Consider the following 26281-nt stretch of genomic DNA (forward strand, 5'->3'; position numbering starts at 1 on the left):
TAGATCACGCTCTTCGCCAACGCACGCATGGCTCCAGGTTGCCAAGCAACGGATACAACCGGAAATATACCGGAAGTGAGTTTTTCACCTCCTGTCGTCTGCCTCCAGGTTATCAGATTTAGAAAAATGCATTTATATCTGAATATTTTCCCAGATTGCGTTTTTGGTCAAAATAAAAAGCTTTATAAGTCAACGGCCCATAACTAAAGAACCGATGATCACAGTTACATTTATTTTCTGGGTGAAATGAAAGACGATTGTCTGTCACAACACACAGCAGGGTTGTTTACATCCGGTTCACTTCTCGGGTCCCGGTAGGCCTTCAGAATAAGGATGCAAACAGAGAGTATTACATCCTGTTCACGTCTCGGCCGGGTCCCGGAGGGCCTTCAGAATAAGGGTGCAAACAGGAGAGTATTACTCACATGTGACCCAGACCTTTTGGCCACATCCAGCACTTTCTCCATGGACAGGTAGCTCTGTTGAGAGGCTGCTGGGCCGATGTGGTACGCCTCATCTGCCTACAAAGAAAACAAATCAGTACATAAGTCAGGGGCAAAGAAAGTTAAAACTATAAAAACATTGCAGATAGAAAGAGGATAATTCAAGCTTTGCGTACAGCTGCAGTGTTGGTGAGTTTAACGTCTAAACCCATTTTCAGATGGGAGTCCGCAGCCAAATACAGATAATTCTGGGGGTCTTTGACATGAGAATGTTTGAGAAACATAGGTTTTTCTGAAAACTGTCAACATTTAGAAGGCATTTGTAGAATCGAACTCAGGTCAAAATGGGTTAAGAGCTGACAGATGATTCAAAACCACAGGAGCCTATGGTTTGACACATCTGTGCAATAGCGCCTCACCATGGCCACGTGCATGGAGTGCCTGTCCGCCTCGCTGTAAACGGCCACAGAGCGAACGCCCATCTTCTTGGCCGTCCGCATCACGCGACACGCGATCTCTCCTCGGTTGGCGATCAACACCTTCTCTATGCGTCCCACGCCTTGACAGAACACGCATGCATGTTGATTGTTACAATCATTACAATTGATATTTAAGCTTTTTCTTTTAAAAAACTAATATTTAAAGTTATTGTATTGAGAACAAAACTAAGAAAACACACTATGCCAAAATAACATCAAATAGATTAAAATACTTTTAGTTTAAAAAAAAAACCCTGATCGGGACAGGTTTTTTTGCTTTTTGAGTATCTGCAAATACCAATTTTTCCCTGATCCGATATTTTTCTATAACACTTATGGCTATATCACAATAGTAGCCTACAATATCCAAAATCCAGTTTATATATATCCAGTCTAATATCATATGGATATAATATTGATATCATTAATATTGATCCAGATGACATTTTTTTTGCTCCTGATCCGATTCCGATCATTTGAAAATGACGTTATCGGCCCCCGATTTATCGGATCGGGACAACCCTATACTTTTAGTGGACATACTCTCGTCTGCTGCAATACAGCTGATAAAGGTGCATTTTATTTATGTATTAATGTGCAAATTATGACATCATTGACTATTCAGGATGCTCACAGGACAACAGCATTTGATAAATCCTTTACTCACCTCCTGAGACAAACCTCACACATCCTTTGGTCCATATCAATTTCCTGAAAGGAGAAGATAGCGTGGTCAGTCAGAGAATTGATTGACTTATTGAAATATGTATTAACAGTTTGCAGAATTACAGTACATGTCAAGCACAAACTCAATACAAAGACTGTTAACTGTAAGTGGACGACGCAATTAAGCATTACACTTGTTTACAAGAGGGTCCACCTTGTTCAATTCATCAAAAGAACCATAACATGATGAGCAATGAGGCACAATAAAGACACTATATAGGCAGTAAAATCCAGAGTTCCAATAACTCAGAGTGTAGAAATGGATCCATTACTCTCAACTTAGACTGATCACTGATGTCAAGGGCAGAGCAGCAGAGTACAACTTCACAAAGCTGTGCTGTGCTAAACTTGTCAGTTCCATCCCAACATACAGTCACATGAAATCCACTGAATTAAATGTTTCGTGGACTGATGAGCCAAGTTACAGAGCAAAATGATTTAGTAACATTAGCATTACATGCTACCTTAGTGATTGCTACCTTTAAATAACCTTGCATAGAGCTTACTTGGTCAAGTAGCACGCGCGCTGTGCGCACACACACACTCAACAAGGACACATAGCATAATTTCTGATCAGCAACGTCATCAACACATCGTTTCATGATATATGATGCATTATTAAACAAGCAACACACTGACTTTAATCTAATGTCTTGTTTGTTGTTGTTGGTGGTGTCGTGGCTAAAGCTAGCTTGGCTAACGTCAGACAGCCTGCCCTGGACACTGCACTGAGCGTAATAAGAACCAGAGAGAAGCTTGTAAAACGCGCTATCGTTTCCAATGTTGTGATCTATATATGCGACTTACTGTGTGAATGTTCTCGCACCGTGCAGGGCTGGAAATGTCAGTATCATCGCAGCCATAATGCCGTTATGATAGCAGCCAAGGCTGCTGCTTCACAGAATAAATACCAATGACAAAACGCGATTGGATGAAATGCACCCCCTTTTAGTCCAAAGGCATCCTTATTCCTTTAATATAGCAGGTTCAAACAACCGTATCAGTATCAACGGCTTAACCGTACATTAATGTAATAGTTATGTGATCTGGATAACCTGGTAAACAGTCAACACCAGCAGGGTTCAGGTTTGTAATAATGATTACACATATGTAGTTAGTATGGTCTGTGTCATGAATGGTCTGTCTGAGTACCCGTACTGCAAGTAGCCAATGAGAATGGCGAATACGGAGGCGGAGAGGTCAGATCAGAAGTAAGGTGTCAATCTGTAAAAGAACAGAACACCACACGAGGGCAGTGTTGCGCCTCTCTGTCATCTCTCTCACACACACACACACACACACACACACACACACACACACACACACACACACAATAAAGAATAGGCCTACAACAAGTTAGATTCATGGTTTATTAAAACAGTGTTAAAACTTTTCTTTATACTTTATCTCCCTTTAGAATTTGGTCAGAATTCCTTTTTATTGACACAATTTATTAATCTCAAATTGATGAAAGGTCATTCAAAGCTGTAGTTTTCCTTCAAGTTGCCCTGGCTCTCAGAGACCTTCTGAGCCATGCTCAAGGGTCGAGGGGTTCTGTCCATTTTCAACCCAGCATGTTGTCGCGTTCCAGTCACCTGTGCTGGAGAAGGAGGGAGAGATAACAAGTTAGACTTTCGGCTAGTTTAATCCAACACAAATCAAGCCTATTAAAAAAAGAAATGTAATAAAGTTTCATTTCATTGACGCATAGATTACTTGTTTTGTACAGGTCTATTCTGGTCTTAAGTTGAGAGAAAGATAAACTGCAAAAGCAGAAATCCTGCAACACTCCAAATTAGATGAATGGTCTTATAGTAGGTACAAGGCTCAAAGGTACAAACAGGAATGAAGGAATAGTCCATTTCACATGGTATATTTACCTCTGACGGACAACGGACGCGTTTTGGCCTGATGATGGGCCTTCCTCAGTGTTGGCAATTACTACTCTACTCCGGTCTTAATCAATGAATGACAATTCACTCCACATTGGAGTCAGTCAAGAGTCAAGACCCAACAGAGGTCTATTTCAGGGCTGTTCTACTGCCCCATAGTAATAGTAAATGTAAGTCTTTGACTTTTTGTGCAATCCGGACAATTCTGTACTGCTCTTTTTTAACTGTATCTTGAATATATCAAATAAATCAAATCAAATAATATGACCCATCGTTGTTGTCCTATATGTCCAAAACGTTCCTTTTTTTGTAATTATACAAAAACATTATATTATAAAATAATTAAAAAAAAAAATTTGAAATAGGTAGCCCATCTAAAAGCTCCCAACGTGTCGTGAAAAGCCTACATTATATGCCACTCCCATAAAAACGTGATGATACATTATCAGCCTTACCAAGGCCTGGTTGTTGTGTCTTCTGACATCTCCTCTGTTTTGGGTCAGTCTGTTCCACCACCTGGGCTACCTTAGCAGAACGGCCTGCACACGCACACGCAAACGCAAACGCACACGCACACGCACACGCACACACACACACACACACAAACACACCAATTTGAAATCCACCAACAATAACGTTTCCATGGTGTACCAAAAGTACTCTATTTATTTATTATGGTCAAATCAACTCAGTAGGCCTATTTGAAAAAGCTATGGTCTTTGATAAAGCAGATACTATTCAATTAACATTCGTTATTGTAGAAGTGTGATTCTTATAGCTAACCTGACGCTGCCAGATCCAAAAAGCTTGCTACACAAATTTGTTTCACAGCTTATTGGGATCTGGGATCTCGGAAGCAAATTCGATGACGGGACTGTTCCTTTTTTTCAAGATACTTGATAGATGATTGGATGGGACCGTCTGTCTATCACCGTGTGGGCGTGCAAACACAACCAATCATATTGACGTGTCTATATAGCTTCACATCCGGATTCGCACATATCCCGCTCATGCTGATTGGTTCGGTACGGAGCGGATCGGTGTTAGCTGAACTCCCTGAGAGATCCCAGATGGTTGCTGTGTTGGGGAACATGGTTACCCAATACCGCCCCCATCTGGCAGCGTCAGGTTATCTTATAGCTGTAGCAGTCCAGAAAGTCAATGGAAACAACCCATAGATGCTTTCTTGGGTTTAAAATCCTCTTAGCAGACCTTGTATCGAACTGTACTTTCCTAAGCTTTTATTATTATTATTATTATTATTATTGCAAACTGCTAATAAAGAATAAAATCAATCAATCAATATGACACATTAAAATAATATGAATATCTATTGGCATTAACCCTTGATGACCAGTATGGGTTGCGCACACCCAGCAGACACCCCACCTGATGAAGGCCAGTCATGGCCGACACGTTGTATCACTAGTATATATCGGTGTTTTAAATAAATAAAACACCGTGGAGCAGAGCTGTTGTTGACCTCCTTTTCTTTTACACAGCATTTGTTTCTACCCTGATCTCTGGTGAGATTAGGGGCTGGTAATGTGTTCCGTTACTAATGCTAAAAATCCTGAGTATATTCATGTAAATCTGAGAGGGTACAAAATGGACCTGGATGACGAACTAAAAAACTGTAGTACAATAAATACATTTAAAAAAATTGTATAGATCAAAAATAGTAGATACATATAGAACATTGATATGATGTTTTGTTTTCTCGTTTTGTGTTTTGTTTTCTTGTTTTTTTTCTCCCTTCTGTTTGCTGTGTTGTATTATTTTACCTATGAAAGCCATTTATTTGTTAGAAGGGTAGGCACTATAAGCTTAGGCTTCAGCCTACACCTTTTTGGTCAATGTTCCTTTTGCAAAAAAAAAGCAGGCACTGTATCGATTTGTTATAATGACCAAAATAAATAAATAAACTCTGTAAAAAAAGAATCATAACGAACAGCTGGCTAATGACCACCGCTCAGACCTGGAGTACGGACGCACTCATTCTTGTGTCCTTCATTCCAGGCCTTCAACTTGCAAGTCTTGGAGCAGTAGAAGACGTCATGACAGCGACTACACGCCGTCAACAGCACAGACACAGAGCGACCACATCGGTAGCAAAATTTAAACTGGTTCCTGGGAACAGAGAGAAAGACATCTGTCACCTGATCGGTTTGTTGTTTGGCTAACGGTCATTATAGGGAAACCCTGTGTATGCGTGTGTCTACGGTCAACTCAACTGTCATTGCATCTACATACACTAGCATGTTATGGCTTATGGCTTGTGTGGGTGTGTATATATATATGCATACTCCTCATTTCTATTTATACTTCATTGTCTATTTTTCTATTTATTTCCTATTTATTATATATTAATAACTACAAGTATATTTATTCCCATTACTGCATTACTGTATTGCACTCTGGTTGGACGCCACTATTCATTTCATTGTCAAAGTATTTGTATACTATGTGCAGTGACAATAAATTGAATCTAATCTAATCTAATCTCTGTATGTGTTTATAATTTTACTTTACGGGCGACACGGTGGGCGGCCGTGTGCCCCCCTAGCCTCTGGGCCCCCACGCAGTCGCGTTGTCTGTGTCGCGCTATAGTAACGCCCCTGGATGTGACGAGGCCTGGAGAAACCTCTAGTAGATCTACCTGGATGTTTCAGTGAGGAAAACCGCTAGTAGATCTACAGTACCTGGATGTTTCAGTGAGGGAGGCCTGGAGAAACCTCTAGTAGATCTACAGTACCTGGATGTTTCAGTGAGGGAGGCCTGGAGAAACCTCTAGTAGATCTACAGTACCTGGATGTTTCAGTGAGGGAGGCCTGGAGAAACCTCTAGTAGATCTACAGTACCTGGATGTTTCAGTGAAGGAGGCCTGGAGAAACCTCTAGTAGATCTACAGTACCTGGATGTTTCAGTGAGGGAGGCTGGGGGTTCCGCTGCCCGGTGGACAGCAGCAGACTGCCTCAGCAGATCTCCCATCATGCTCAGCAGTTGCCGCCGTGCGTTGAATGTCTCTCTCTCCTGCCTGTTCAAAGTGTGGTAGGGGGTTCGAGCAATACGCACGTCCTGGGTGAATGGGGTAGACAGACAGATGGACACTTACTTTTGGAGTGGTTCTCCAAGGAACAGCAATGTCCCTTTGTCCCAACCTATGTGACTATGTGACTATGTCCCGATGTTTAGAGTACCATTAGGGGCAAAAGTGGCGCTGTTGTGCCAGAAACAGAGAGAGATAGTGTTGCACTGTTGCCTGCTAATGAGAGAGAGAGACACAGAGAGAGAGAGAGAGAGAGAGAGGGGGGGAGTTGCACCACTCAGTTCACATGGGTGTGATTTTTTTTTAAAGATCTTTTTTGGCTAGTAATTGAAGATGGATGGAGAGACACGCAGCAAAGGTCGTCATGAACGCGACTCGTACACGTGACGCGCTGTCAGGCCTTGTCAGGCCTTGTGGTTAGAATGTCCGCCCTGAGACTGGGAGGTCGGGGTTCGATCCCCGGCCGGGTCATACCATAGACTCTAAATAATGGGACCCACTGCCTCCCTGCTTGACACTCAGCATCAAGGGTTGGATTGGGGGTGGGGAAGTGAGGACGCTGGCGTCGACTGTTGGCCGCTTCACCTCCCAATGTATGAATGAATGAACCATTGTAAAGCGCTTTGAGTAGGCACGTAGTGCATATAAAAGCGCCATAAAATGCAATTCATTATTATTATTATTATATGTGGCATGCGCCTGCCCTGGACCACTTGGCCAGCGGATGCAAGCTCACAAAACGTTGCATCGCGACGGGTTGGGAGCTTTCTATTTAACATTTTCAAAATATTCAGAGGCTTAATATCTTCACTGCCTACCTACCTGTGTGTATAGGCAGTGAAGATGGAGAGGAGGTATAGTGTATATAGTACTGAACATAAATCTATTATGTAACTTTATTTGATGCATATATGATTGGTGGAGTACAAGTATACTGTGTGTATGTACTGTAACAAACAGTATGAGCTCCTGTTACCTGGTTGAAGGTGTGGTGTGCATAGTCGACTGCTGTGCCCAGGGCAGATCTGCGGCCCTCGCCCACTGCGACGGGCATCAGGATGTTGGCACCAGCTTTGACTAACATGTTCAGCTGAACCAGCGACACATACAAAAAGAGTTGTTAGTGACAATACCCCCCAAAACAAAAAAACATGAAAGAATGATCTGGAAGGAGCAACTCGGACAGTTGAAACCTTTTTCTTTAAAGGACCACTTCACCACTTTTCAACCTATCTTCAGATAATAGGTCCTCACTAATCAATAATCATGATAAAATGGCACGATTTTTTTCTACTCAGTCTGTGTCTCATAGGACGGCTGTGGGCAGTTTAGAAACCGTCTTCCAGTGACATCATCATCAGGCAGATTATTTTTTTTGAAACAAGATTTTTTTTACAAAAATGTTTAGATTTTCATTATCGTGAGAACGATGGCTTCCATTTTTGCATTGCAACTTTTCAGGACTAGAAAGCCTTCAGTTTACATTAGCTTGTATTCCCCATCGATGATGTCACTGGAAGACGGTTTCTGAACTGCCCAAAATTGCGCAATTTTTTCATGATTATTAGTGAGGACCTATTATATGAAGATAGGTTGAAAAGTGGTGAAGTGGTCCTTTAAGGCAGGAACGACAACGTTTCGATGCCAATTACAACTTCGTCAGGTGTGTGTGTGCGTGTGTGTGTGCGTGTGTGCGTGCGTGCGTGCATGTGTGTGTGTGCGTGCGTGCATGTGTACCAGCTTAGCTCTGTTGCGTGGGTGTCCTCCAGAGTCATAGTGTACGTTGGCGAGGGCACAGAGGGCACTGCCCACACTGCGGCCCAGCGGTAGGTTGGGGTCAGCACCTGCCTTAAGCAGCTCCTCCACTGCCTGCCAAGGAGAGTCAGTGAGATTCTGTACAGTATAATATACTGTACAGAATACACACCCTTACACATATGTGTATGTGGATGTGTATATCTTTGTGTACTGAACGTTACCAGGTTGTTGCCGCTAGCAATAGCTAGCGAGAGGGGGGAATGTCCACTCCAGAGTAGGTGCGTGCTGGCTCGGTGGGAGAGAAGGAGAGATACCACTTCCCTGGCGTGCTGAAAACACAACAACACACAGCTGTGACTGTTGCGATAAACACAACAACACACAGCTATGACTGTTAAAGGACCACTTCACCACTTTTCAACCTATCTTCATATAATAGGTCCTCACTAATAATCATGATAAAATGGCACGATTTTTTTCTTCTCAGTCTGTGTCTCATAGGAAGGCTGTGGGCAGTTTAGAAACCGTCTTCCAGTGACATCATCATTAGAAAGATATTTTTTTAAACAAGATTTTTTTACAAAAACTTTTAGATTTCCATTATCGTAAGAACGATGGCTTCCATTTTCGCATTGCAACTTTTCAGAACTAGAAAGCCTACAGTTTCTATTAGCTTGTATTCCCCATCAATGATGTCACTGGAAACTGCCCACAGCCCTCCTATGAGACACAGACAGAGTAGAAAACAAATTGCGCAATTTTTTCATGATTATTAGTGAGGACCTATTATATGAAGATAGGTTGAAGAGTGGTGAAGTGGTCATTTAAGCTGGTTTCCGTACCATCGTACCTTCATTACACAGATGGACATGGTGTGGTGGGTCTGTACCTGCTACCCACTGCCTTTATAGTACAGTATGTGTGTACATGTGTACATTATGCCATTCCATGCTAAAATGATCAGAATTATATTCATTTTCAATTCTCATTCTCAATGTATTTAAGGGACCAAGAAGTCACGAAGTGACTTTGGTCACTTATTGTTTTTGTGTTTTTAAGGGACCAAGAAGTCACGAAGTGTCTTTGGTCACATAAAAAGATAGACATAAGCCTACATATTATTAAAAAGTAATTAAATAAAGATATATGCGGATATCAATCCTCCTCCAGTATGTGCGGGTGGATGAGTGTGTGGTGCACCACTGACGCTGTAGTCACTCCCTCTCTGACAGGCCACATGCAAGGCAGTCCTGCCCCCCTCGACGGGAGACGCACTGACGCTGTGGTCACTCCCTCTCTGACAGGCCACATGCAAGGCAGTCCTGCCCCCCTCCACGGGAGACGCATGACTGACGAGGGAGCTGGACGCAGCACGGGGGTCCCAGGAGGAGGGGGGGGCTTTTGGTGGACTGTTGCCCTGCGTTGCTTGGGCCTCCGCTGAAGGCTGCTGAAGGGAACAATTCAACTTTAATTGCAATGCCAATTATGATTATCAATGTGACAAAAAAGAAAAGACAATCGGATGCAACCCGCAAGGTGAAGTACAGCAAAACACCCACCATATCCAAGTGATAGATGTCACTCTGGTCGAGTGCCTGCGCGTCCACGTCAGCCACAGCATGCAACAGCAGCTCTGTGATGCTGGATCCCTCTGGACCGGGCAGCGCTGCCGCCATGTGGAGAGGATACAGGCCTTTCCTCTAGCGCGCACGCACGCACGCACGCACGCACGCACATGCACGCACGCACACACGCACACACATGCACGCACGCACGCACACACACACACACACACACAAAACATGCCAGGAGTGTATTTTACATTTAAGAAACACAGTCACACGACTCACACACGAGGCTACGGAAACTAGGGATGTCCCGATCATGATTTTTTGGTTCACGGTTCGATTTGATTTTGAGCATCTGCCGATACCGATTTTTCCCGATCCGATAATTATATTTTATAGAAAACATTTATGCCATATCACAATTAGTACAATATCCCAAATCACAGACAATATCCAGTCTAATAGCATGTTAGGGATATAATATTGATACTAGGGATGTCCCTAGTATGAAAACCATGTCACCATGCCTGAGAAAGAAAGACCATGTTCGCAGGATGCAAATTCAATTGCCAGATTTTAGATCCACAAAGAAGACAACATGTCAAGTGGCCTAGCATAGTTCTATATAATGCTACGTGTATGGTGATGATGGTATATACATATATAGACTATAGAGTAGTAGAGCAAATGGCTTTTGGGGCACTTCATTTTACCTCAGGCGGGAGGGGGACGTCGGTGCGTGCCCCACACAGCAGCAGTTTCCTCACTGCCTCGGTGTGGGCAGCCATGATGGGCAGAAAGAGGACGGGCACGGCTGTTCTGCACGCATTAGGGTCCGCCCCCCGGTCATTAGGGTCCGCCCCCCGGTCCAACAACAGCTGCAGAGTGCTCCAACGAACCCGGTGCCTGCATGCACAGTAAAACCATATCAGAATAACGGAGGACAACACAGTGAAGAAAGAAGCAAAGCAGAACAGGAGCAGACACATCAGAACAGGAGCAGAACACATCAGAACAGGAGCAGAACACATCAGAACAGGAGCAGAACACATCAGAACAGGAGCAGAACACATCAGAACAGGAGCAGAACACATCAGAACAGGAGCAGAACACATCAGAACAGCAGCAGAACACATCAGAACAGGAGCAGAACTCTTCTCCCTTCTGGCTCCAAAACTGTGGAATGCACTTCCCATTGCAGTCAGAACTGCAGCATCACTCCCAATCTTCCGCCGCAGTCTGAAAACCCACCTTTTCAGACTCCATCATGGCCCATAGCACTTACCCCACCCCCTTAGATAGCAATTCTAGTAGTCATAGCACGTCATAGTACATATGTGTAGCATAGTAGTATAGATGTATAGCTTATATGTATAGTTTCATTATAGATATTCCACTGTTACTTTCTTAGCTACGCATGTTTCATGATAAATGTCTTTATGTGATGTATTCCCATGCTTTTGTTCTTGCTTAATGTAAGTCGCTCTGGATTAAGAGCGTCTGCTAAATGCCTAAATTGTAAATTGTAAATTGTAACACTCACTCAGCTTTCATGGCGGCCATCTTGCGGACGGTCTCCTGTGTGTCGGTACTTTGGGCGATCCCCGCACGACTCATGGCTTCTGCCGTGCACTGCATGGCTTCTTCTGTGACCTGCAGGGGAAAGCTGTCCAGGGTGCGAGTCGAGTCAAAGGTGGCGTGAGTGTCACACTGCTGCGGACAGACGGACGGAGCAAGAGGAACATCCGTGTTCATTTTGACACATATTTCACTGACAATGTATAGTTTTAGTCAAATTGTATCCATGCATGCATCACCAATATTTGAGTCAAAATGGGACGGCACCTGTCAGTCAGCGGGGTGTTTTGGGACCTCAGTCTTAACCGGCCACGTACTGTAGGTCAGGTCGCTAACCCTAACTTCAGTCTTAACCAGCCACGCCCCAGACTTAACCGGCCACATAGGTCACTAACCCTAACCTCTGTCTTAACCGGCCACATAGGTCACTAACCCTAACCTCTGTCTTAACCGGCCACATAGGTCACTAACCCTAACCTCTGTCTTAACCGGCCACGTAGGTCACTAACCCTAACCTCTGTCTTAACCGGCCACGTAGGTCACTAACCCTAACCTCTGTCTTAACCGGCCACGTAGGTCACTAACCCTAACCTCTGTCTTAACCGGCCACGTAGGTCACTAACCCTAACCTCTGTCTTAACCGGCCACGTAGGTCACTAACCCTAACCTCTGTCTTAACCGGCCACGTAGGTCACTAACCCTAACCTCTGTCTTAACCGGTCACGTAGGTCACTAACCCTAACCTCTGTCTTAACCGGCCACGTAGGTCACTAACCCTAACCTCTGTCTTAACCGGCCACGTAGGTCACTAACCCTAACCTCTGTCTTAACCGGCCACATAGGTCGCTAACCCTAACCTCAGTCTTAACCGGCCACGTAGGTCGCTAACCCTAACCTAAGTCTTAACCGGCCACGTAGGTCGCTAACCCTAACCTCAGTCTTAACCGGCCACATAGGTCGCTAACCCTAACCTCAGTCTTAACCGGCCACGTAGGTCGCTAACCCTAACCTAAGTCTTAACCGGCCACATAGGTCGCTAACCCTAACCTCAGTCTTAACCGGCCACGTAGGTCGCTAACCCTAACCTAAGTCTTAACCGGCCACGTAGGTCGCTGACCCTAACCTCAGTCTTAACCGGCCACGTAGGTCGCTAACCCTAACCTAAGTCTTAACCGGCCACGTAGGTCGCTAACCCTAACCTCAGTCTTTACCGGCCACGTAGGTCGCTAACCCTAACCTCAATCTTAACCGGCCACGTAGGTTGGACTAACGCGATCTCGGAATCACGGGCAGTCCCCGGGCAGGAGGATTAGGACGAAGGCTCTACGGTAGAGCCTTCGTCCTAATCCTCCTCCCTGGCAGGTGAGTCAGTAGGATACGACAGCAGTGAGTCAGTAGGATACGACAGCAGTGAGTCAGTAGGATACGACAGCTGTGAGTCAGTAGGATACGACAGCAGTGAGTCAGTAGGATACGACAGCAGTGAGTCAGTAGGATACGACAGCAGTGAGTCAGTAGGATACGACAGCAGTGAGTCAGTAGGATACGACAGCAGTGAGTCAGTAGAATACGACAGCAGTGAGTCAGTAGGATACGACAGCAGTGAGTCAGTAGGATACGACAGCAGTGAGTCAGTAGGATACGACAGCAGTGAGTCAGTAGGATACGACAGCAGTGAGTCAGTAGGATACGACAGCAGTGAGTCAGTAGGATACGACAGCAGTGAGTCAGTAGGATACGACAGCAGTGAGTCAGTAGGATACGACAGCAGTGAGTCAGTAGGATACGACAGCAGTGAGTCAGTAGGATACGACAGCAGTGAGTCAGTAGAATACGACAGCAGTGAGTCAGTAGGATACGACAGCAGTGAGTCAGTAGGATACGACAGCAGTGAGTCAGTAGGATACGACAGCAGTGAGTCAGTAGGATACGACAGCAGTGAGTCAGTAGGATACGACAGCAGTGAGTCAGTAGGATACGACAGCAGTGAGTCAGTATAGGATACGACAGCAGTGAGTCAGTAGGATACGACAGCAGTGAGTCAGTAGGATACGACAGCAGTGACGACACAGAAATGTGTGGGTGGGGAAGGAATTAATTGGCATATTAATAACGACTAAATTGAGGAGAAAAGGGGTGTAAAGAATAATTGGCTATTCTACATTTAGGAAAAGGGGGAAAAAATGTAATGTGTAAAGTTAAACTGGAAGATATTTCTGACTGAAACACATGAATTGTATGTGATGATGTGCAGGTGTCATTGCTCCAGTCCACACTGTACCTGATCTATGTTTGATGCACTGGCTCCACCTATGGATCCACCCTCCAGCCATGACACACTGCCCAGTGAGATGTGACCATCCAGCACCAGCAGAAAGCCTTCTTTACCACGCTTCTCACATCCACCCCAAACCCCTCTCTCCTCCTCCTCCTCCCTCTCACCTGCGTCTTCACCCTGCTGCCCAACAGCCCTCTCTCTCTCCCCAACCCCTCTCTCCTCCTCCTCCTCCCTCCCACCTGCATCTTCACCCTGCTGCCCAACAGCCCTCTCTCCCTCCCCTGCACCGTGCTCATCCTCTTCTCTTGCCTCCATCTCTCTCCTCTCACCAAGCAGGATATCTGTCTCCACCATTTCCCTCTCCCTTTCCACCCCATCTATTATTCTCTTTTCCCCGTCTTCCCTCTGTCTTTCCTCCTCTCCCTGTCCTTCCTCCTTTCCTTCTATCTCGCTTCCCGTTTCTCTGTCCTCGCCCTCCGTGCTCCCCCGTCCTCTTTCTGTCACCTCCCCCCCGTTGACCTCGCCCTGTTTCCCAGCTGGCTTTTTCTCCTGTCTCTCTGCACGTCCTGTGGTTGTCGCGGTGTCACCCGGCCCGCCGTTGTGGGTGTCAGTGAAGACGCCATGGTGATCGCTGTCATCATCACTGTGTACATTGCTGCTGTGGCCTGGCATCTGCTCGGTGGGTTCCTCTGTCATCCTGAGATGAGACCACAGATACACTATGTAAGTTACATCAGTGTAAGTTACATCAGCCAGCCTCGATCCACATTAGAGACTGACCTCCTCACTGGTGGAGACAAATGTGATGTTCATGTGTTTGTTAACCATGAAAAATAAACTGTTGGTGGAAGATACATTTTAACAAGTAGCTGTGTTACCGAGCAGAATGAGATGTGCGGCTGGTTGTATGGCCGCCCACGACAGTGTTGCTGATCTGAGGTCTGTTAGGGCAGGTTGTTTCCACTGGGCTGGTCTGGGAACTGTTCACTGTCTGGTGACACACATCACAAAGAAACATGGGCTGGTCTGGGAACTGTTCACTGTCTGGTGACACACATCACAAAGAAACATGGGCTGGTCTGGGAACTGTTCACTGTCTGGTGACACACATCACAAAGAAACATGGGAGCATTTGTTGCATTTGTGCAAAGATTGATTGTGCAAAAATGTATTGGGAAAAAGGCAGCGGTGGCCGAACGGTTTGTGGAGCGGTATTGATATCGGAAGGTCGCTATAGTTCGTATCCCCGGACCGGCGTTAAAATTACCACCGCTGAAGTGCCCTTGGACAAGGCATTGAACCCCTACCATGAAATGTTCTATGAGCAGGGCCTGGCTGTAAACAAGTTCTTGAGCTTAGTCCAGTTACCCTGGGTAAACATAGTACCTTTCCTTTCCTTTCATCACAACAATCATTCCACTTCCACTGTTTGAAGAGATCAGTACAAATATGTTTTACAGTTTCCAGAATTTCACTTCCAATTAGTCAATGCAGCGATGTCAAAATAGATAAACTGGCAAACAGCTCCCAGGGTGTATTTAATATTATATTAGAATGGCAGAAGGGTTTTTTTAGGCTGTGAGAGAGCCACAAGGTGGCGCTCAAACGCAGCCGTTACCACCTTGTCCAGGATTGGGCTGATAAGACTGCTGTTCCAATAAGCCCTCTATAGGCGTTCTACGTCTTCTTCTGCATCTCTGAAAGACTTCATATATATTTAGACTTATGATGAAAACATGGATTTAATTGAATACAAACATACCCAGTAAATTTCTCTTTATCCACGTATTACTCTGAGAGTGTACAAATGTAACCAAATGGATACCATACTGCACTAGTTGCCAAACAATTTGATATACATGCTATAGGCTATATATTATTATATATAAAGAAAACAAATGTTTCAGAAGTAGTGAAATAGCTGATATACAACCTTTTAGAGCGTTTTCTCTTTTGGGTCACGGGGCTACAACGTTTGGGAACCACATGTGTGTATATGTGTATGTATATGTGTATATCCTCTCTGAGTTAAACAAAAACTCCATGTGCATTGTGTCTTGTACAAATGTACAGTGGTTTGTTTTTCTTTACCCCTCTGGCTTACAGAGTGCAGTGACTGGTCAGAGTAGTAAAGGACATGACTTACAGAGTGCAGTGACTGGTCAGGGTAGTAAAGGACATGTCTTACAGAGTGCAGTGACTGGTCAGAGTAGTAAAGGACATGTCTTACAGAGTGCAGTGACTGGTCAGAGTAGTAAAGGACATGACTTACAGAGTGCAGTGACTGGTCAGGGTAGTAAAGGACATGTCTTACAGAGTGCAGTGACTGGTCAGAGTAGTAAAGGACATGACTTACAGAGTGCAGTGACTGGTCAGAGTAGTAAAGGACATGACTTACAGAGTGCAGTGACTGGTCAGGGTAGTAAAGGACATGTCTTACAGAGTGCAGTGACTGGTCAGAGTAGTAAAGGACATGACTTACAGAGTGCAGTGACTGGTCAGGGTAGTAAAGGACATGTCTTACAGAGTGCAGTGACTGGTCAGAGTAGTAAAGGACATGACTTACAGAGTGCAGTGACTGGTCAGAGTAGTAAAGGACATGACTTACAGAGTGTTGCAGTGACTGGTCAGAGTAGTAAAGGACATGTCTTACAGAGTGCAGTGACTGGTCAGAGTAGTAAAGGACATGACTTACAGAGTGCAGTGACTGGTCAGAGTAGTAAAGGACATGACTTACAGAGTGCAGTGACTGGTCAGAGTAGTAAAGGACATGACTTACAGAGTGCAGTGACTGGTCAGAGTAGTAAAGGACATGACTTACAGAGTGCAGTGACTGGTCAGAGTAGTAAAGGACATGACTTACAGAGTGCAGTGACTGGTCAGAGTAGTAAAGGACATGACTTACAGAGTGCAGTGACTGGTCAGAGTAGTAAAGGACATGACTTACAGAGTGCAGTGACTGGTCAGAGTAGTAAAGGACATGACTTACAGAGTGCAGTGACTGGTCAGGGTAGTAAAGGACATGACTTACAGAGTGCAGTGACTGGTCAGAGTAGTAAAGGACATGACTTACAGAGTGCAGTGACTGGTCAGAGTAGTAAAGGACATGACTTACAGAGTGCAGTGACTGGTCAGGGTAGTAAAGGACATGACTTACAGAGTGCAGTGACTGGTCAGAGTAGTAAAGGACATGACTTACAGAGTGCAGTGACTGGTCAGGGTAGTAAAGGACATGTCTTACAGAGTGCAGTGACTGGTCAGGGTAGTAAAGGACATGACTTACAGAGTGCAGTGACTGGTCAGAGTAGTAAAGGACATGTCTTACAGAGTGCAGTGACTGGTCAGAGTAGTAAAGGACATGTCTTACAGAGTGCAGTGACTGGTCAGAGTAGTAAAGGACATGACTTACAGAGTGCAGTGACTGGTCAGAGTAGTAAAGGACATGACTTACAGAGTGCAGTGACTGGTCAGAGTAGTAAAGGACATGACTTACAGAGTGCAGTGACTGGTCAGAGTAGTAAAGGACATGACTTACAGAGTGCAGTGACTGGTCAGAGTAGTAAAGGACATGACTTACAGAGTGCAGTGACTGGTCAGGGTAGTAAAGGACATGACTTACAGAGTGCAGTGACTGGTCAGGGTAGTAAAGGACATGACTTACAGAGTGCAGTGACTGGTCAGGGTAGTAAAGGACATGTCTTACAGAGTGCAGTGACTGGTCAGGGTAGTAAAGGACATGACTTACAGAGTGCAGTGACTGGTCAGAGTAGTAAAGGACATGTCTTACAGAGTGCAGTGACTGGTCAGAGTAGTAAAGGACATGACTTACAGAGTGCAGTGACTGGTCAGAGTAGTAAAGGACATGGCTTACAGAGTGCAGTGACTGGTCAGGGTAGTAAAGGACATGTCTTACAGAGTGCAGTGACTGGTCAGAGTAGTAAAGGACATGACTTACAGAGTGCAGTGACTGGTCAGGGTAGTAAAGGACATGACTTACAGAGTGCAGTGACTGGTCAGGGTAGTAAAGGACATGACTTACAGAGTGCAGTGCCAGTGACTGGTCAGAGTAGTAAAGGACATGACTTACAGAGTGCAGTGACTGGTCAGAGTAGTAAAGGACATGACTTACAGAGTGCAGTGACTGGTCAGAGTAGTAAAGGACATGACTTACAGAGTGCAGTGACTGGTCAGAGTATTAAAGGACATGACTTACAGAGTGCAGTGACTGGTCAGAGTAGTAAAGGACATGACATGCTGCCAAGGCAGACACGCCCTCGCCGTTTGACTTGTCGATATCGGCTCCCATATCCAGTAGCAGGTGGATCACGTCATTGTGACACTTGACCTGACAGAAGGGCAGACAGACAGACAGACAGACAGACAGACAGACAGACAGGTCATTGTGTCAGTTAACCTGATAGAAGAGCAGACAGGGGGACAGACAGACAGGTCATTATGTCAGTTAACCTGATAGAAGAGCAGACAGGGGGACAGACAGACAGGTCATTGTGTCAGTTAACCTGACAGGGGGACAGACAGGAAAAGGCAGACACACCAGCAGACGGACAGAACGATATCTATGGCAGTCGTCTAGATTGCTGGTGAGACGTTTTGATGTACTATACTTTACGTTGTGCATGCTCATCTCCCAATACAGATGTGTGAGTTTGTACATCTGTTATTTCAGGTGTGCCTTGAGAATTGAGATTGTGACCTGCCCACAGCTTTGATATTTTTTGTGGAAAATGAATGTATGTATGTATACTAAACCATATCATGGTAAATGGTGCATTTACAGTATACAGTGCTTTTATCCCAAGCACTTACAGTAACATACTGTAGATTGCATGCCTGGGGGAGCCTGTCATCTCCCCTATAATCTTACAACATACTCATATTAATAAAAAAACAAAAGACAAAATGAATGAAGGAATGAATGAATGAGTAACTGAGCAAGAATGGGGCATAAAAACAAATGAAAGAAATGGCGGCGTACCGTGGCAGCAATGAGTGGCGTGTTCCCCTGGGCGTCTCCGACATCGGGGTGGACCGCCCCGGAGCGCAGCGTGCGGTAAACAGCCTCCCGGTCCCCCAGCGAGGCCTGCTGGATCAGCCGCTCCGAGCTCAGCTCCAACGGGCCTTTAGCACCAAAGCTGTCCCTCGTCAGAGACACAACCGCAGCCACGTCCCAGCCCACGCTCACTGCCTCTAGTCTGGAGAGGGAGAAACACACACGCATGCACGCATGCACAGCACGCATGCACATGTCATACACAGCACGCATGCGACACTCGCGTGCGCCAACAGTCATTAAGACATGTGAATCCCTTGACTCCTTCAAAACCGCTCTCAAAGGGCACCTACGGACGGCTGCAATTCGAAACTGGCCCCCGTAAAATCTGAATCCCCCCACCGCCCACCCCCCCTTTTTCCCCCTCACTGTATATGTTTCTTTTCCCTTTTTACCTCCTTTATGATGAATTCCTTCTGTTCTTTAACTATATAGAAGTGTCTATCTGTACGTCTCTAAAGGTTTTGATGAATTGAACAATGTGGACCCTGTTGTAAACAAGTGTAATGCTTAATTGGGTCGTCCACTAACAATTAACAGTCTTTGTATTGAGTTTGTGCTTGAAATGTTCTGTAATTCTGCAAACTGTTAATAAATATTTCAATCAATCAATCAAAAGGCGCACACACACACACACGCACGCAGCCACGCACGCACGCACATACAGGGGTAGGAACAGATGCAAATATTCAGCGCGGCACGAAGCGACACGCTGAAAACATATATCTGCTATTTTTGAAAAGCCATCACCAAACTTTCCTGGGTTTTAACGTGTTAACTAACACGGGTGTGTGCATGTGTTTGGACCAACGTATACTAACAGTCGGACAGGCATGGGTTAGTTTTAACCTTCCACACATGTCGGGAGACACGGGTCAGTTGTAACCGGCCACGCATGTCGGGACCGACGGTGTTGTCCGACTAATGCCTGTTGAACTGTTAGTATGTCTATAGCCTATGTATGTTTAACACACGTCACACGCATGTGGCCGCATCACCCTGTAAGTCCAGCGCATACTGTATGTGCGTGTGCGTGTGTGTGTGTGTGTGTGTGTGTGTGTGTGTGTGTGTGTGTGTGCGTGTGTGAGTTACCTGTGTCTGTGTATATTAGCCTGCATGCGGAGCTGTAGAGGGGCGGTGGAGAGGGGCGTCGGGTCATAGCCGTAGCCCGTCTCCCAGAGCTCGCCATAGAAGTGCAGATCCAGCTGTCTTCTCAGGCCAGCGGGCACGGGCAGGTGGTCGCCATCCGTGGAGTAACGGTCCATGCCCGAGGGAAGGATGAAGCGCTCATCCCACAGTAGATCACTGCAGGGCTCAGCGCTCATCTGGATGACCAATGAATACAGTGCACTTGACTAGTAAAAGTAAGTAAGTAAGTAGCCTTGCCAAGCCATGAGGCCCATAGGGCAGGAGCCTATCTCCTGTTTCTGTAGCGTGAGGCAGCTTGATGTACAAGTACACCCCCTGGACATGACGCTAGTATGTCGCAGGGACTTACCCCCAATCCAACCCTTGATGCTGAGTGTCAAGCAGGGAGGCACTGGGTCCCATTTTTACAGTCTTTGGTATGACCCGGCCGGGGATCGAACCCCAACCTCCCAGTCTCAGGGCGGACACTCTAACGGTAACCACAAGGCCACTGAGCACTTGACTAGTACACACATTATACTAGCCAGAGTGGCGGAAGTATACTCTTCCACCACAATGTGTGTAAAACCCTTATTGGCATCAAAATATACTTAGAAAAGTATAGCCTACTTTTTTTAAATATACCAAAAGTATTATTTTATTTTTTGAATAATTGTGGTGGAGTAAAAGTACAATATTTGCCTTTGATATGTATTGGATATTTATTGTAAAGCTGAATTTCCTATGTTGTACTTTATTATGCTTTGTTGTTGTTGAGAAAACAGATATTTTCTGACGTCCACGCTACGTGTGAATATGACAACAAAGCTTGCTGCGCTGAAACATTGGCCTTTTCCATTGGAAGCAATGACAGAAAGATGCCAACTTGATGGATCTGTACATTGGCCTGTTAATTGAATGAGGAAACTCAAGAAGGAAGTGTCGCCTACTGTAATTGTATACGACGATATAAGTTTATACGTAATTGTATACGACGGTGGAAGTTTACCTCAGAAACTGTCCTGGTTTCTCTCTCTGGCCCACTGGGGAGCTTTAAGAGGGACAAAGGAACAGAAAAGAGCAAATAATACATTGTTTTAGGCTCTGTGACAGTACACTACTAGACAGTAGGCACTGACTACAGTATTATGTAAGTCTTTTAGACGAACCTGAGTCAGAGGATGTGTGGTGGCAGCAGGGGACATATTAAAGACAGCATATTCCGGGAAGTCGTCCAGGGTGAAGCCACCCTCCAGGGAGGTGCAGATCTGTAACAAACGCTCCCTGTGCCACAGACCCACGTCCTGATGGCCGTCTGGGTAACTGAGAACACCTGGACCGAATCTCTGGTCAGCGTGGTACAGACCCTGGACAGAGGAGAGGAGAGTTGACCTCTGGTCAGTGTGGTACAGACCCTGGACAGAGGAGAGGAGAGTTGACCTCTGGTCAGTGTGGTACAGACCCTGGACAGAGGAGAGGAGAGTTAACTTGGGCCTCACTCACACCTTTCGATCTAGCATACAACATTGATGCATATGCTAGATGTAAGCAAGATGTAAGTGTCATGGCCGCCCCAAAGCATTTCCAATGGAAGTCACATGGTTTGATACAACATTTTGGACTACAAGCTGTTGTACGGCTTTCGGCTGTGTTTGGACTGACCCCCTCCCCCTCATACAATACAAATGTTGTGTCAAACCATGTGACTCCCATTGGAAATGCATTGGGGAAAGGAAAGGAAAGGTACTATGTTTACCCGGGGTAACTGGACTAAGCTCAAGAACTTGTTTACAGCCAGGCCCTGCTCATAGAACATTTCATGGTAGGGGTTCAATGCCTTGCCCAAGGGCACTTCAGCGGTGGTAATTTTAACATGCCGGTCCGGGGATACGAACTAGCGACCTTCCGATATCAAGACCACTCCGCAAACCGTTCGGCCACCGCTGCCCCTGTATCACACCCTTTGTATACAACACAACAAGCATATGTCAGTCTGTTGCGAAGGTGTGAGTGAGGCCTTGGAGCTTTGGCTGTCAGATCAGATCAGATCCATCCATCATGCAGTTTATATTTAATACCTGAAAGGTGGTTCCATCAGGGAACTGCTGCTGTCCATATCCCTCCTTCCTGTTGAGGTAGAACTTGCCAATGAACGAACAGCCTGCTGCAGGCCAGCAGTATATCCCTTTACCATGCCTGTAGTCGTTGTAGAAGGAACCCTCATAATACTACACACACACACACACACACACAGAGAGAGGGGGGGGGGGGAGTGGCCAATGGCTTTATTTATCTAATATACCTGTATTAAATAAATTAATATATGGAATGAGTAGGCACTGGCAGTCAAGTCAAGGCAGAACTATATCTAACACAACTAGTTTTTTTTTGTTTTTTTACCTCACAAAACAAATGTGCATTTCACTCTTTAAGGAATAAAGGTCGTCTGCAATTTATTCTAATTGTAGCAGCTACCTCTACTGGATGTCATTTCACTTAAACAGTCGTCGTTTCGTTTGGACAAACTTTTGATGCCTTTCACTTTCACAGTCAGCGAGTTCAAGATCGAACCTCTAATTTCGGGATTTATATACAACATGGCCTACCTCTCCGTTTGTCCACGTGAATTTCCCAGTGCCATGTTTCAAACCGTTCACAAACTGTCCCTCGTATTTGGATCCGTCGGGCCACTCCTGAATGCCGTGCCCTTGTCTTTTTACTCCCCCGATATGACTTCCAATGTAGCCGGAGAACGGTCTCCCACCTCGGCCCGGGGACCGGGTTGCATTGCTGCAGGTCGAGAGCATTTTAACCATTGAGCACTTTCTTTTTACTATAGCTGCTGCGAGCCCAAATGTCAACACACTATCATTATAACTCTATAGTTCGGTCAAACACAACACAACTAATATTCGCTGGTGGGGAAAGTGGTAGTGGAGTGGAAGTTTCGACTCGTTTATTAGTTTCCCGTGCCTGTTGTCTTGACAACGGTAAAGACGACCCCCCCCCCCCTACCCCCAGAGAGAATTAACACGGGGAAAAGTAGCGATCACTGATGAGGACAAAAACACGAGCGAGCTATTTTAGTATTGTAGAGAGAGGCTAATACGCCGGCAAATTCGGCAATAGGCTACCTAATAATATGATTGTTAGTTTTTACTTCCACAAACTATAGACCTACAAATCTCACTCTCACCATCACCAATTAAGCTTAATCGCAGTGTAGGCTGATTGATTGATTTTGTAGAAAATAGCTATAGATACACTACAGTCAAGCCAAGGAAAGTATATAGGCTACAGCTGGTCAATACAAACTACAAAGTCTGTTCAGAGCCAGAGGATAAAACCAGAAAAGGCACTTGTTTACTGACTCTCTCTCTCTCTCTCTCTCTCTCTCTCTCTCTCTCTCACACACATGTGCACACACACACACACACACACACACACACACAGTACATAGCCTATACATGCAGACCCCACTGCAGCAGTTAATGGCGTGGTCTTTATATTACAACAACAGCTTGAAGGCTTTGTTCAGATTAAATATGCATGTCCTGCAGGGTTGGAACTTGCAGTATGACATTTTGCTAGAGAGAAGGATCATTGCGGAGTCTTTATTATGCATGTCCACTTATGCAAACCACTTGCATATGTGCCATCTGGCACTTTCACTGACTGGACAGTGGACACACACACACACACACACACACACACACACACGCGCACACGCACGCGCGCACACCCTGTGTAAACATTTAATTGCACTGACTCAGTGTTTAATGTTGTTGCCATGCCAAAGGTCATGTTGAAATGGTCAAATCATTGGACGTTTGCTATAGTGCTGTAATTCTTTAATATTGCCACCAGATGTCACAAATTGTCTTTGAATTGCATACAGTATGTTGGTGTTCAGTGACATTCCTACTATAGTGCAGTTACATATTTATCAGCACATAATTATTGTATGAAATTAATCTCATTCTCCGTGCACATGTCACTCCTTAGATCAGTTCCTTTTTTTCTCTGTGCTCCCTCGGGGAGCAGATCTGATCTCCTGACGACAGACAAACAGACAGTGATCCACGATGAATCTAACCTCTACTCCAGTCACTCACAGACAAGCAGACAGTGATCCACGATGAATCTAACCTCTACTCCAGTCACTCACAGACAAGCAGACAGTGATCCACGATGAATCTAACCTCTACTCCAGTCACTCACAGACAAGCAGACAGTGATCCACGATGAATCTAACCTCTACTCCAGTCACTCACAGACAAGCAGACAGTGATCCACGATAGATCTAACCTCTACTCCAGTCACTCACAGACAAGCAGACAGTGATCCACGATAAATCTAACCTCTACTCCAGTCACTCACAGACAAGCAGACAGTGATCCACGATGAATCTAACCTCTACTCCAGTCACTCACAGACAAGCAGACAGTGATCCACGATGAATCTAACCTCTACTCCAGTCACTCACAGACAAGCAGACAGTGATCCACGATGAATCTAACCTCTACTCCAGTCACTCACAGACAAGCAGACAGTGATCCATGATAAATCTAACCTCTACTCCAGTCACTCACAGACAAGCAGACAGTGATCCACGATGAATCTAACCTCTACTCCAGTCACTCACAGACAAGCAGACAGTGATCCATGATAAATCTAACCTCTACTCCAGTCACTCACAGACAAGCAGACAGTGATCCACAATAAATCTAACCTCTACTCCAGTCACTCACAGACAAGCAGACAGTGATCCACGATAAATCTAACCTCTACTCCAGTCACTCACTGGCCCAATGCATTCACATACTGTCTCGGAGACAGTATGTCGCCCTTAAACTTTATCCAGCCCTTCATATTGTCACTGTGAAAACCAGTTGGATCCACGAGTTTCACCCATGGATTGGTTTCACAGCTCGGTTTGTAGGTTCTGCCCTTCCACACCGGACAGGTGTTCTCTGGTGTGAGATGACATGGGCATAAAGAAACTATAACAACCAAACCCATGAATATAATACATGTATTATGATATCAGACGGCATTTGCAACAACTGCACCGGGGTAGCAAATTTAGGTTATTGGTATGAAGGTGCATAAATGCTGCAAATGCATGACCCGACTAGTTTAAACATTCCTTAACAATAATTGAGTTTCCATAGAGAAAACGGTTACTACGGTGTACGGTTGCTAGTGTTACCCTAACACAGTGAACAATCTGATTGGCCGCCGCAAATGCCCACGTCTTCGCGTGTTCATCATCGCAAATGCCCTCCAGTGGTTCATATGCCACCATATGGGGTACAGCTTGCATAGTTTTGCAAAATACAATATTTTGACTGAAAAATAATGTAATTATGTTTAGGTATTACCATTCTAAACCTATGTTGCTGCTGTTCTACATACAGCCAACCAGTGGAAGAAATCACAGGACTTTCCTTGCTTTTATGACATTTCTGAGACCACTTATATTTATGGAAGATGCTTCTGAACATGTGCACCACTGCAAATTAACATTAACCTCAAAATAAATATTTTCGGTGCATCTCATGCCTTCATAGAAGACATGCTGGCCTCTTAATTCAAAGGACTGAAATCAGTCATGGCGACTGATAACTTTAAATCCATGAATATTATGGAGTTGGAGGAGGTGGTGGAGGAGCAGGAGAAATCTGTATTGAAATAAACTGTGCGCCTGATGGAGGGGAAAGGAACTGGTTGGAATAACGTGTTCCTTCCACGCGCTACGTCCAACCAGGGAAACTCCCCCCTGTCAGGTGTAAAGGAGCAACTTGCACGCTCAGGCATGAAGGAAGCATGAGTTCAAGTCCGTTGCTCTCCCCTTGTCCCTCATATATGGGGACTAGGTTGGTGGAGGGTGTGTATAGCCCAGGATCACATTAGGTAAATGGTAAATGGTGCATTTATATAGCGCCTTTATCCAAGGCGCTTTACATAGATTGTGCATTACATTCACCCATTCACACACCGATGGCAGCGGAAACCATGCAAGGCACCAACTAGCACATCGGGAGCAATTAGGGGTTCAGTGTCTTGCTCAAGGACACTTCGACAGTAACTCTGGGGGAGCCCGGGTTCGAACTGGCAACCTTGCGGTTCCCATCCAGGCACTCTACCCCTGAGCCACCGCCGCCCCTAGATGATTGACACAGGGGTGAAAAATGGGTTACAAAATCGTGGGATAAAAAATATATTTAGAAATAAACTGTAAGGACTTTGTTTTTCTGTTCTCATACAACTGACTGCATCATTAAATCAGTGTTGCACTATTTGGAAGC

The 26281-nt window shown here is 45.2% G+C and overlaps 2 protein-coding genes across 3 annotated transcripts in view; both read right to left on the bottom strand.

The window, feature by feature from the left end:
• Nucleotides 1-2759, bottom strand: part of mccc1 (methylcrotonyl-CoA carboxylase subunit) — a 16855-nt gene extending 14096 nt beyond the window's left edge. For both annotated transcript variants that reach the window (XM_080770382.1, XM_080770381.1), the window contains exons 1-4: nucleotides 2456-2759; nucleotides 1590-1633; nucleotides 863-1002; nucleotides 426-521 (exon numbers count right to left, since the gene is read on the bottom strand). In XM_080770382.1, coding sequence (XP_080626508.1) covers nucleotides 426-521; nucleotides 863-1002; nucleotides 1590-1633; nucleotides 2456-2511 — 336 coding nt within the window. In that variant the 5' untranslated portion in view covers nucleotides 2512-2759. The remainder of the gene's footprint in view (nucleotides 1-425; nucleotides 522-862; nucleotides 1003-1589; nucleotides 1634-2455) is intronic.
• Nucleotides 2760-3123: 364 nt separating this feature from the next.
• ankmy1 (ankyrin repeat and MYND domain containing 1) lies at nucleotides 3124-22777 on the bottom strand (the record flags this gene model as incomplete). Its single annotated transcript, XM_080769696.1, has 20 exons — nucleotides 3124-3248; nucleotides 3996-4079; nucleotides 5519-5670; nucleotides 6455-6618; nucleotides 7566-7679; nucleotides 8327-8458; nucleotides 8569-8676; nucleotides 9555-9794; nucleotides 9907-10047; nucleotides 10629-10821; nucleotides 11459-11628; nucleotides 13775-13935; nucleotides 14011-14468; nucleotides 14650-14762; nucleotides 17985-18116; nucleotides 18768-18984; nucleotides 19935-20167; nucleotides 21140-21337; nucleotides 22049-22198; nucleotides 22577-22777. 20 exons carry the CDS (start codon nucleotides 22775-22777, stop codon nucleotides 3124-3126), a joined length of 3486 nt encoding a protein of 1161 aa, XP_080625822.1.
• Nucleotides 22778-26281: the final 3504 nt, after the last annotated feature.

This window comes from Protomyctophum bolini (genome assembly GCF_963924005.1).
Source record: "Protomyctophum bolini genome assembly, chromosome: 8".
In the NCBI taxonomy this organism is placed as follows: domain Eukaryota; kingdom Metazoa; phylum Chordata; class Actinopteri; order Myctophiformes; family Myctophidae; genus Protomyctophum; species Protomyctophum bolini.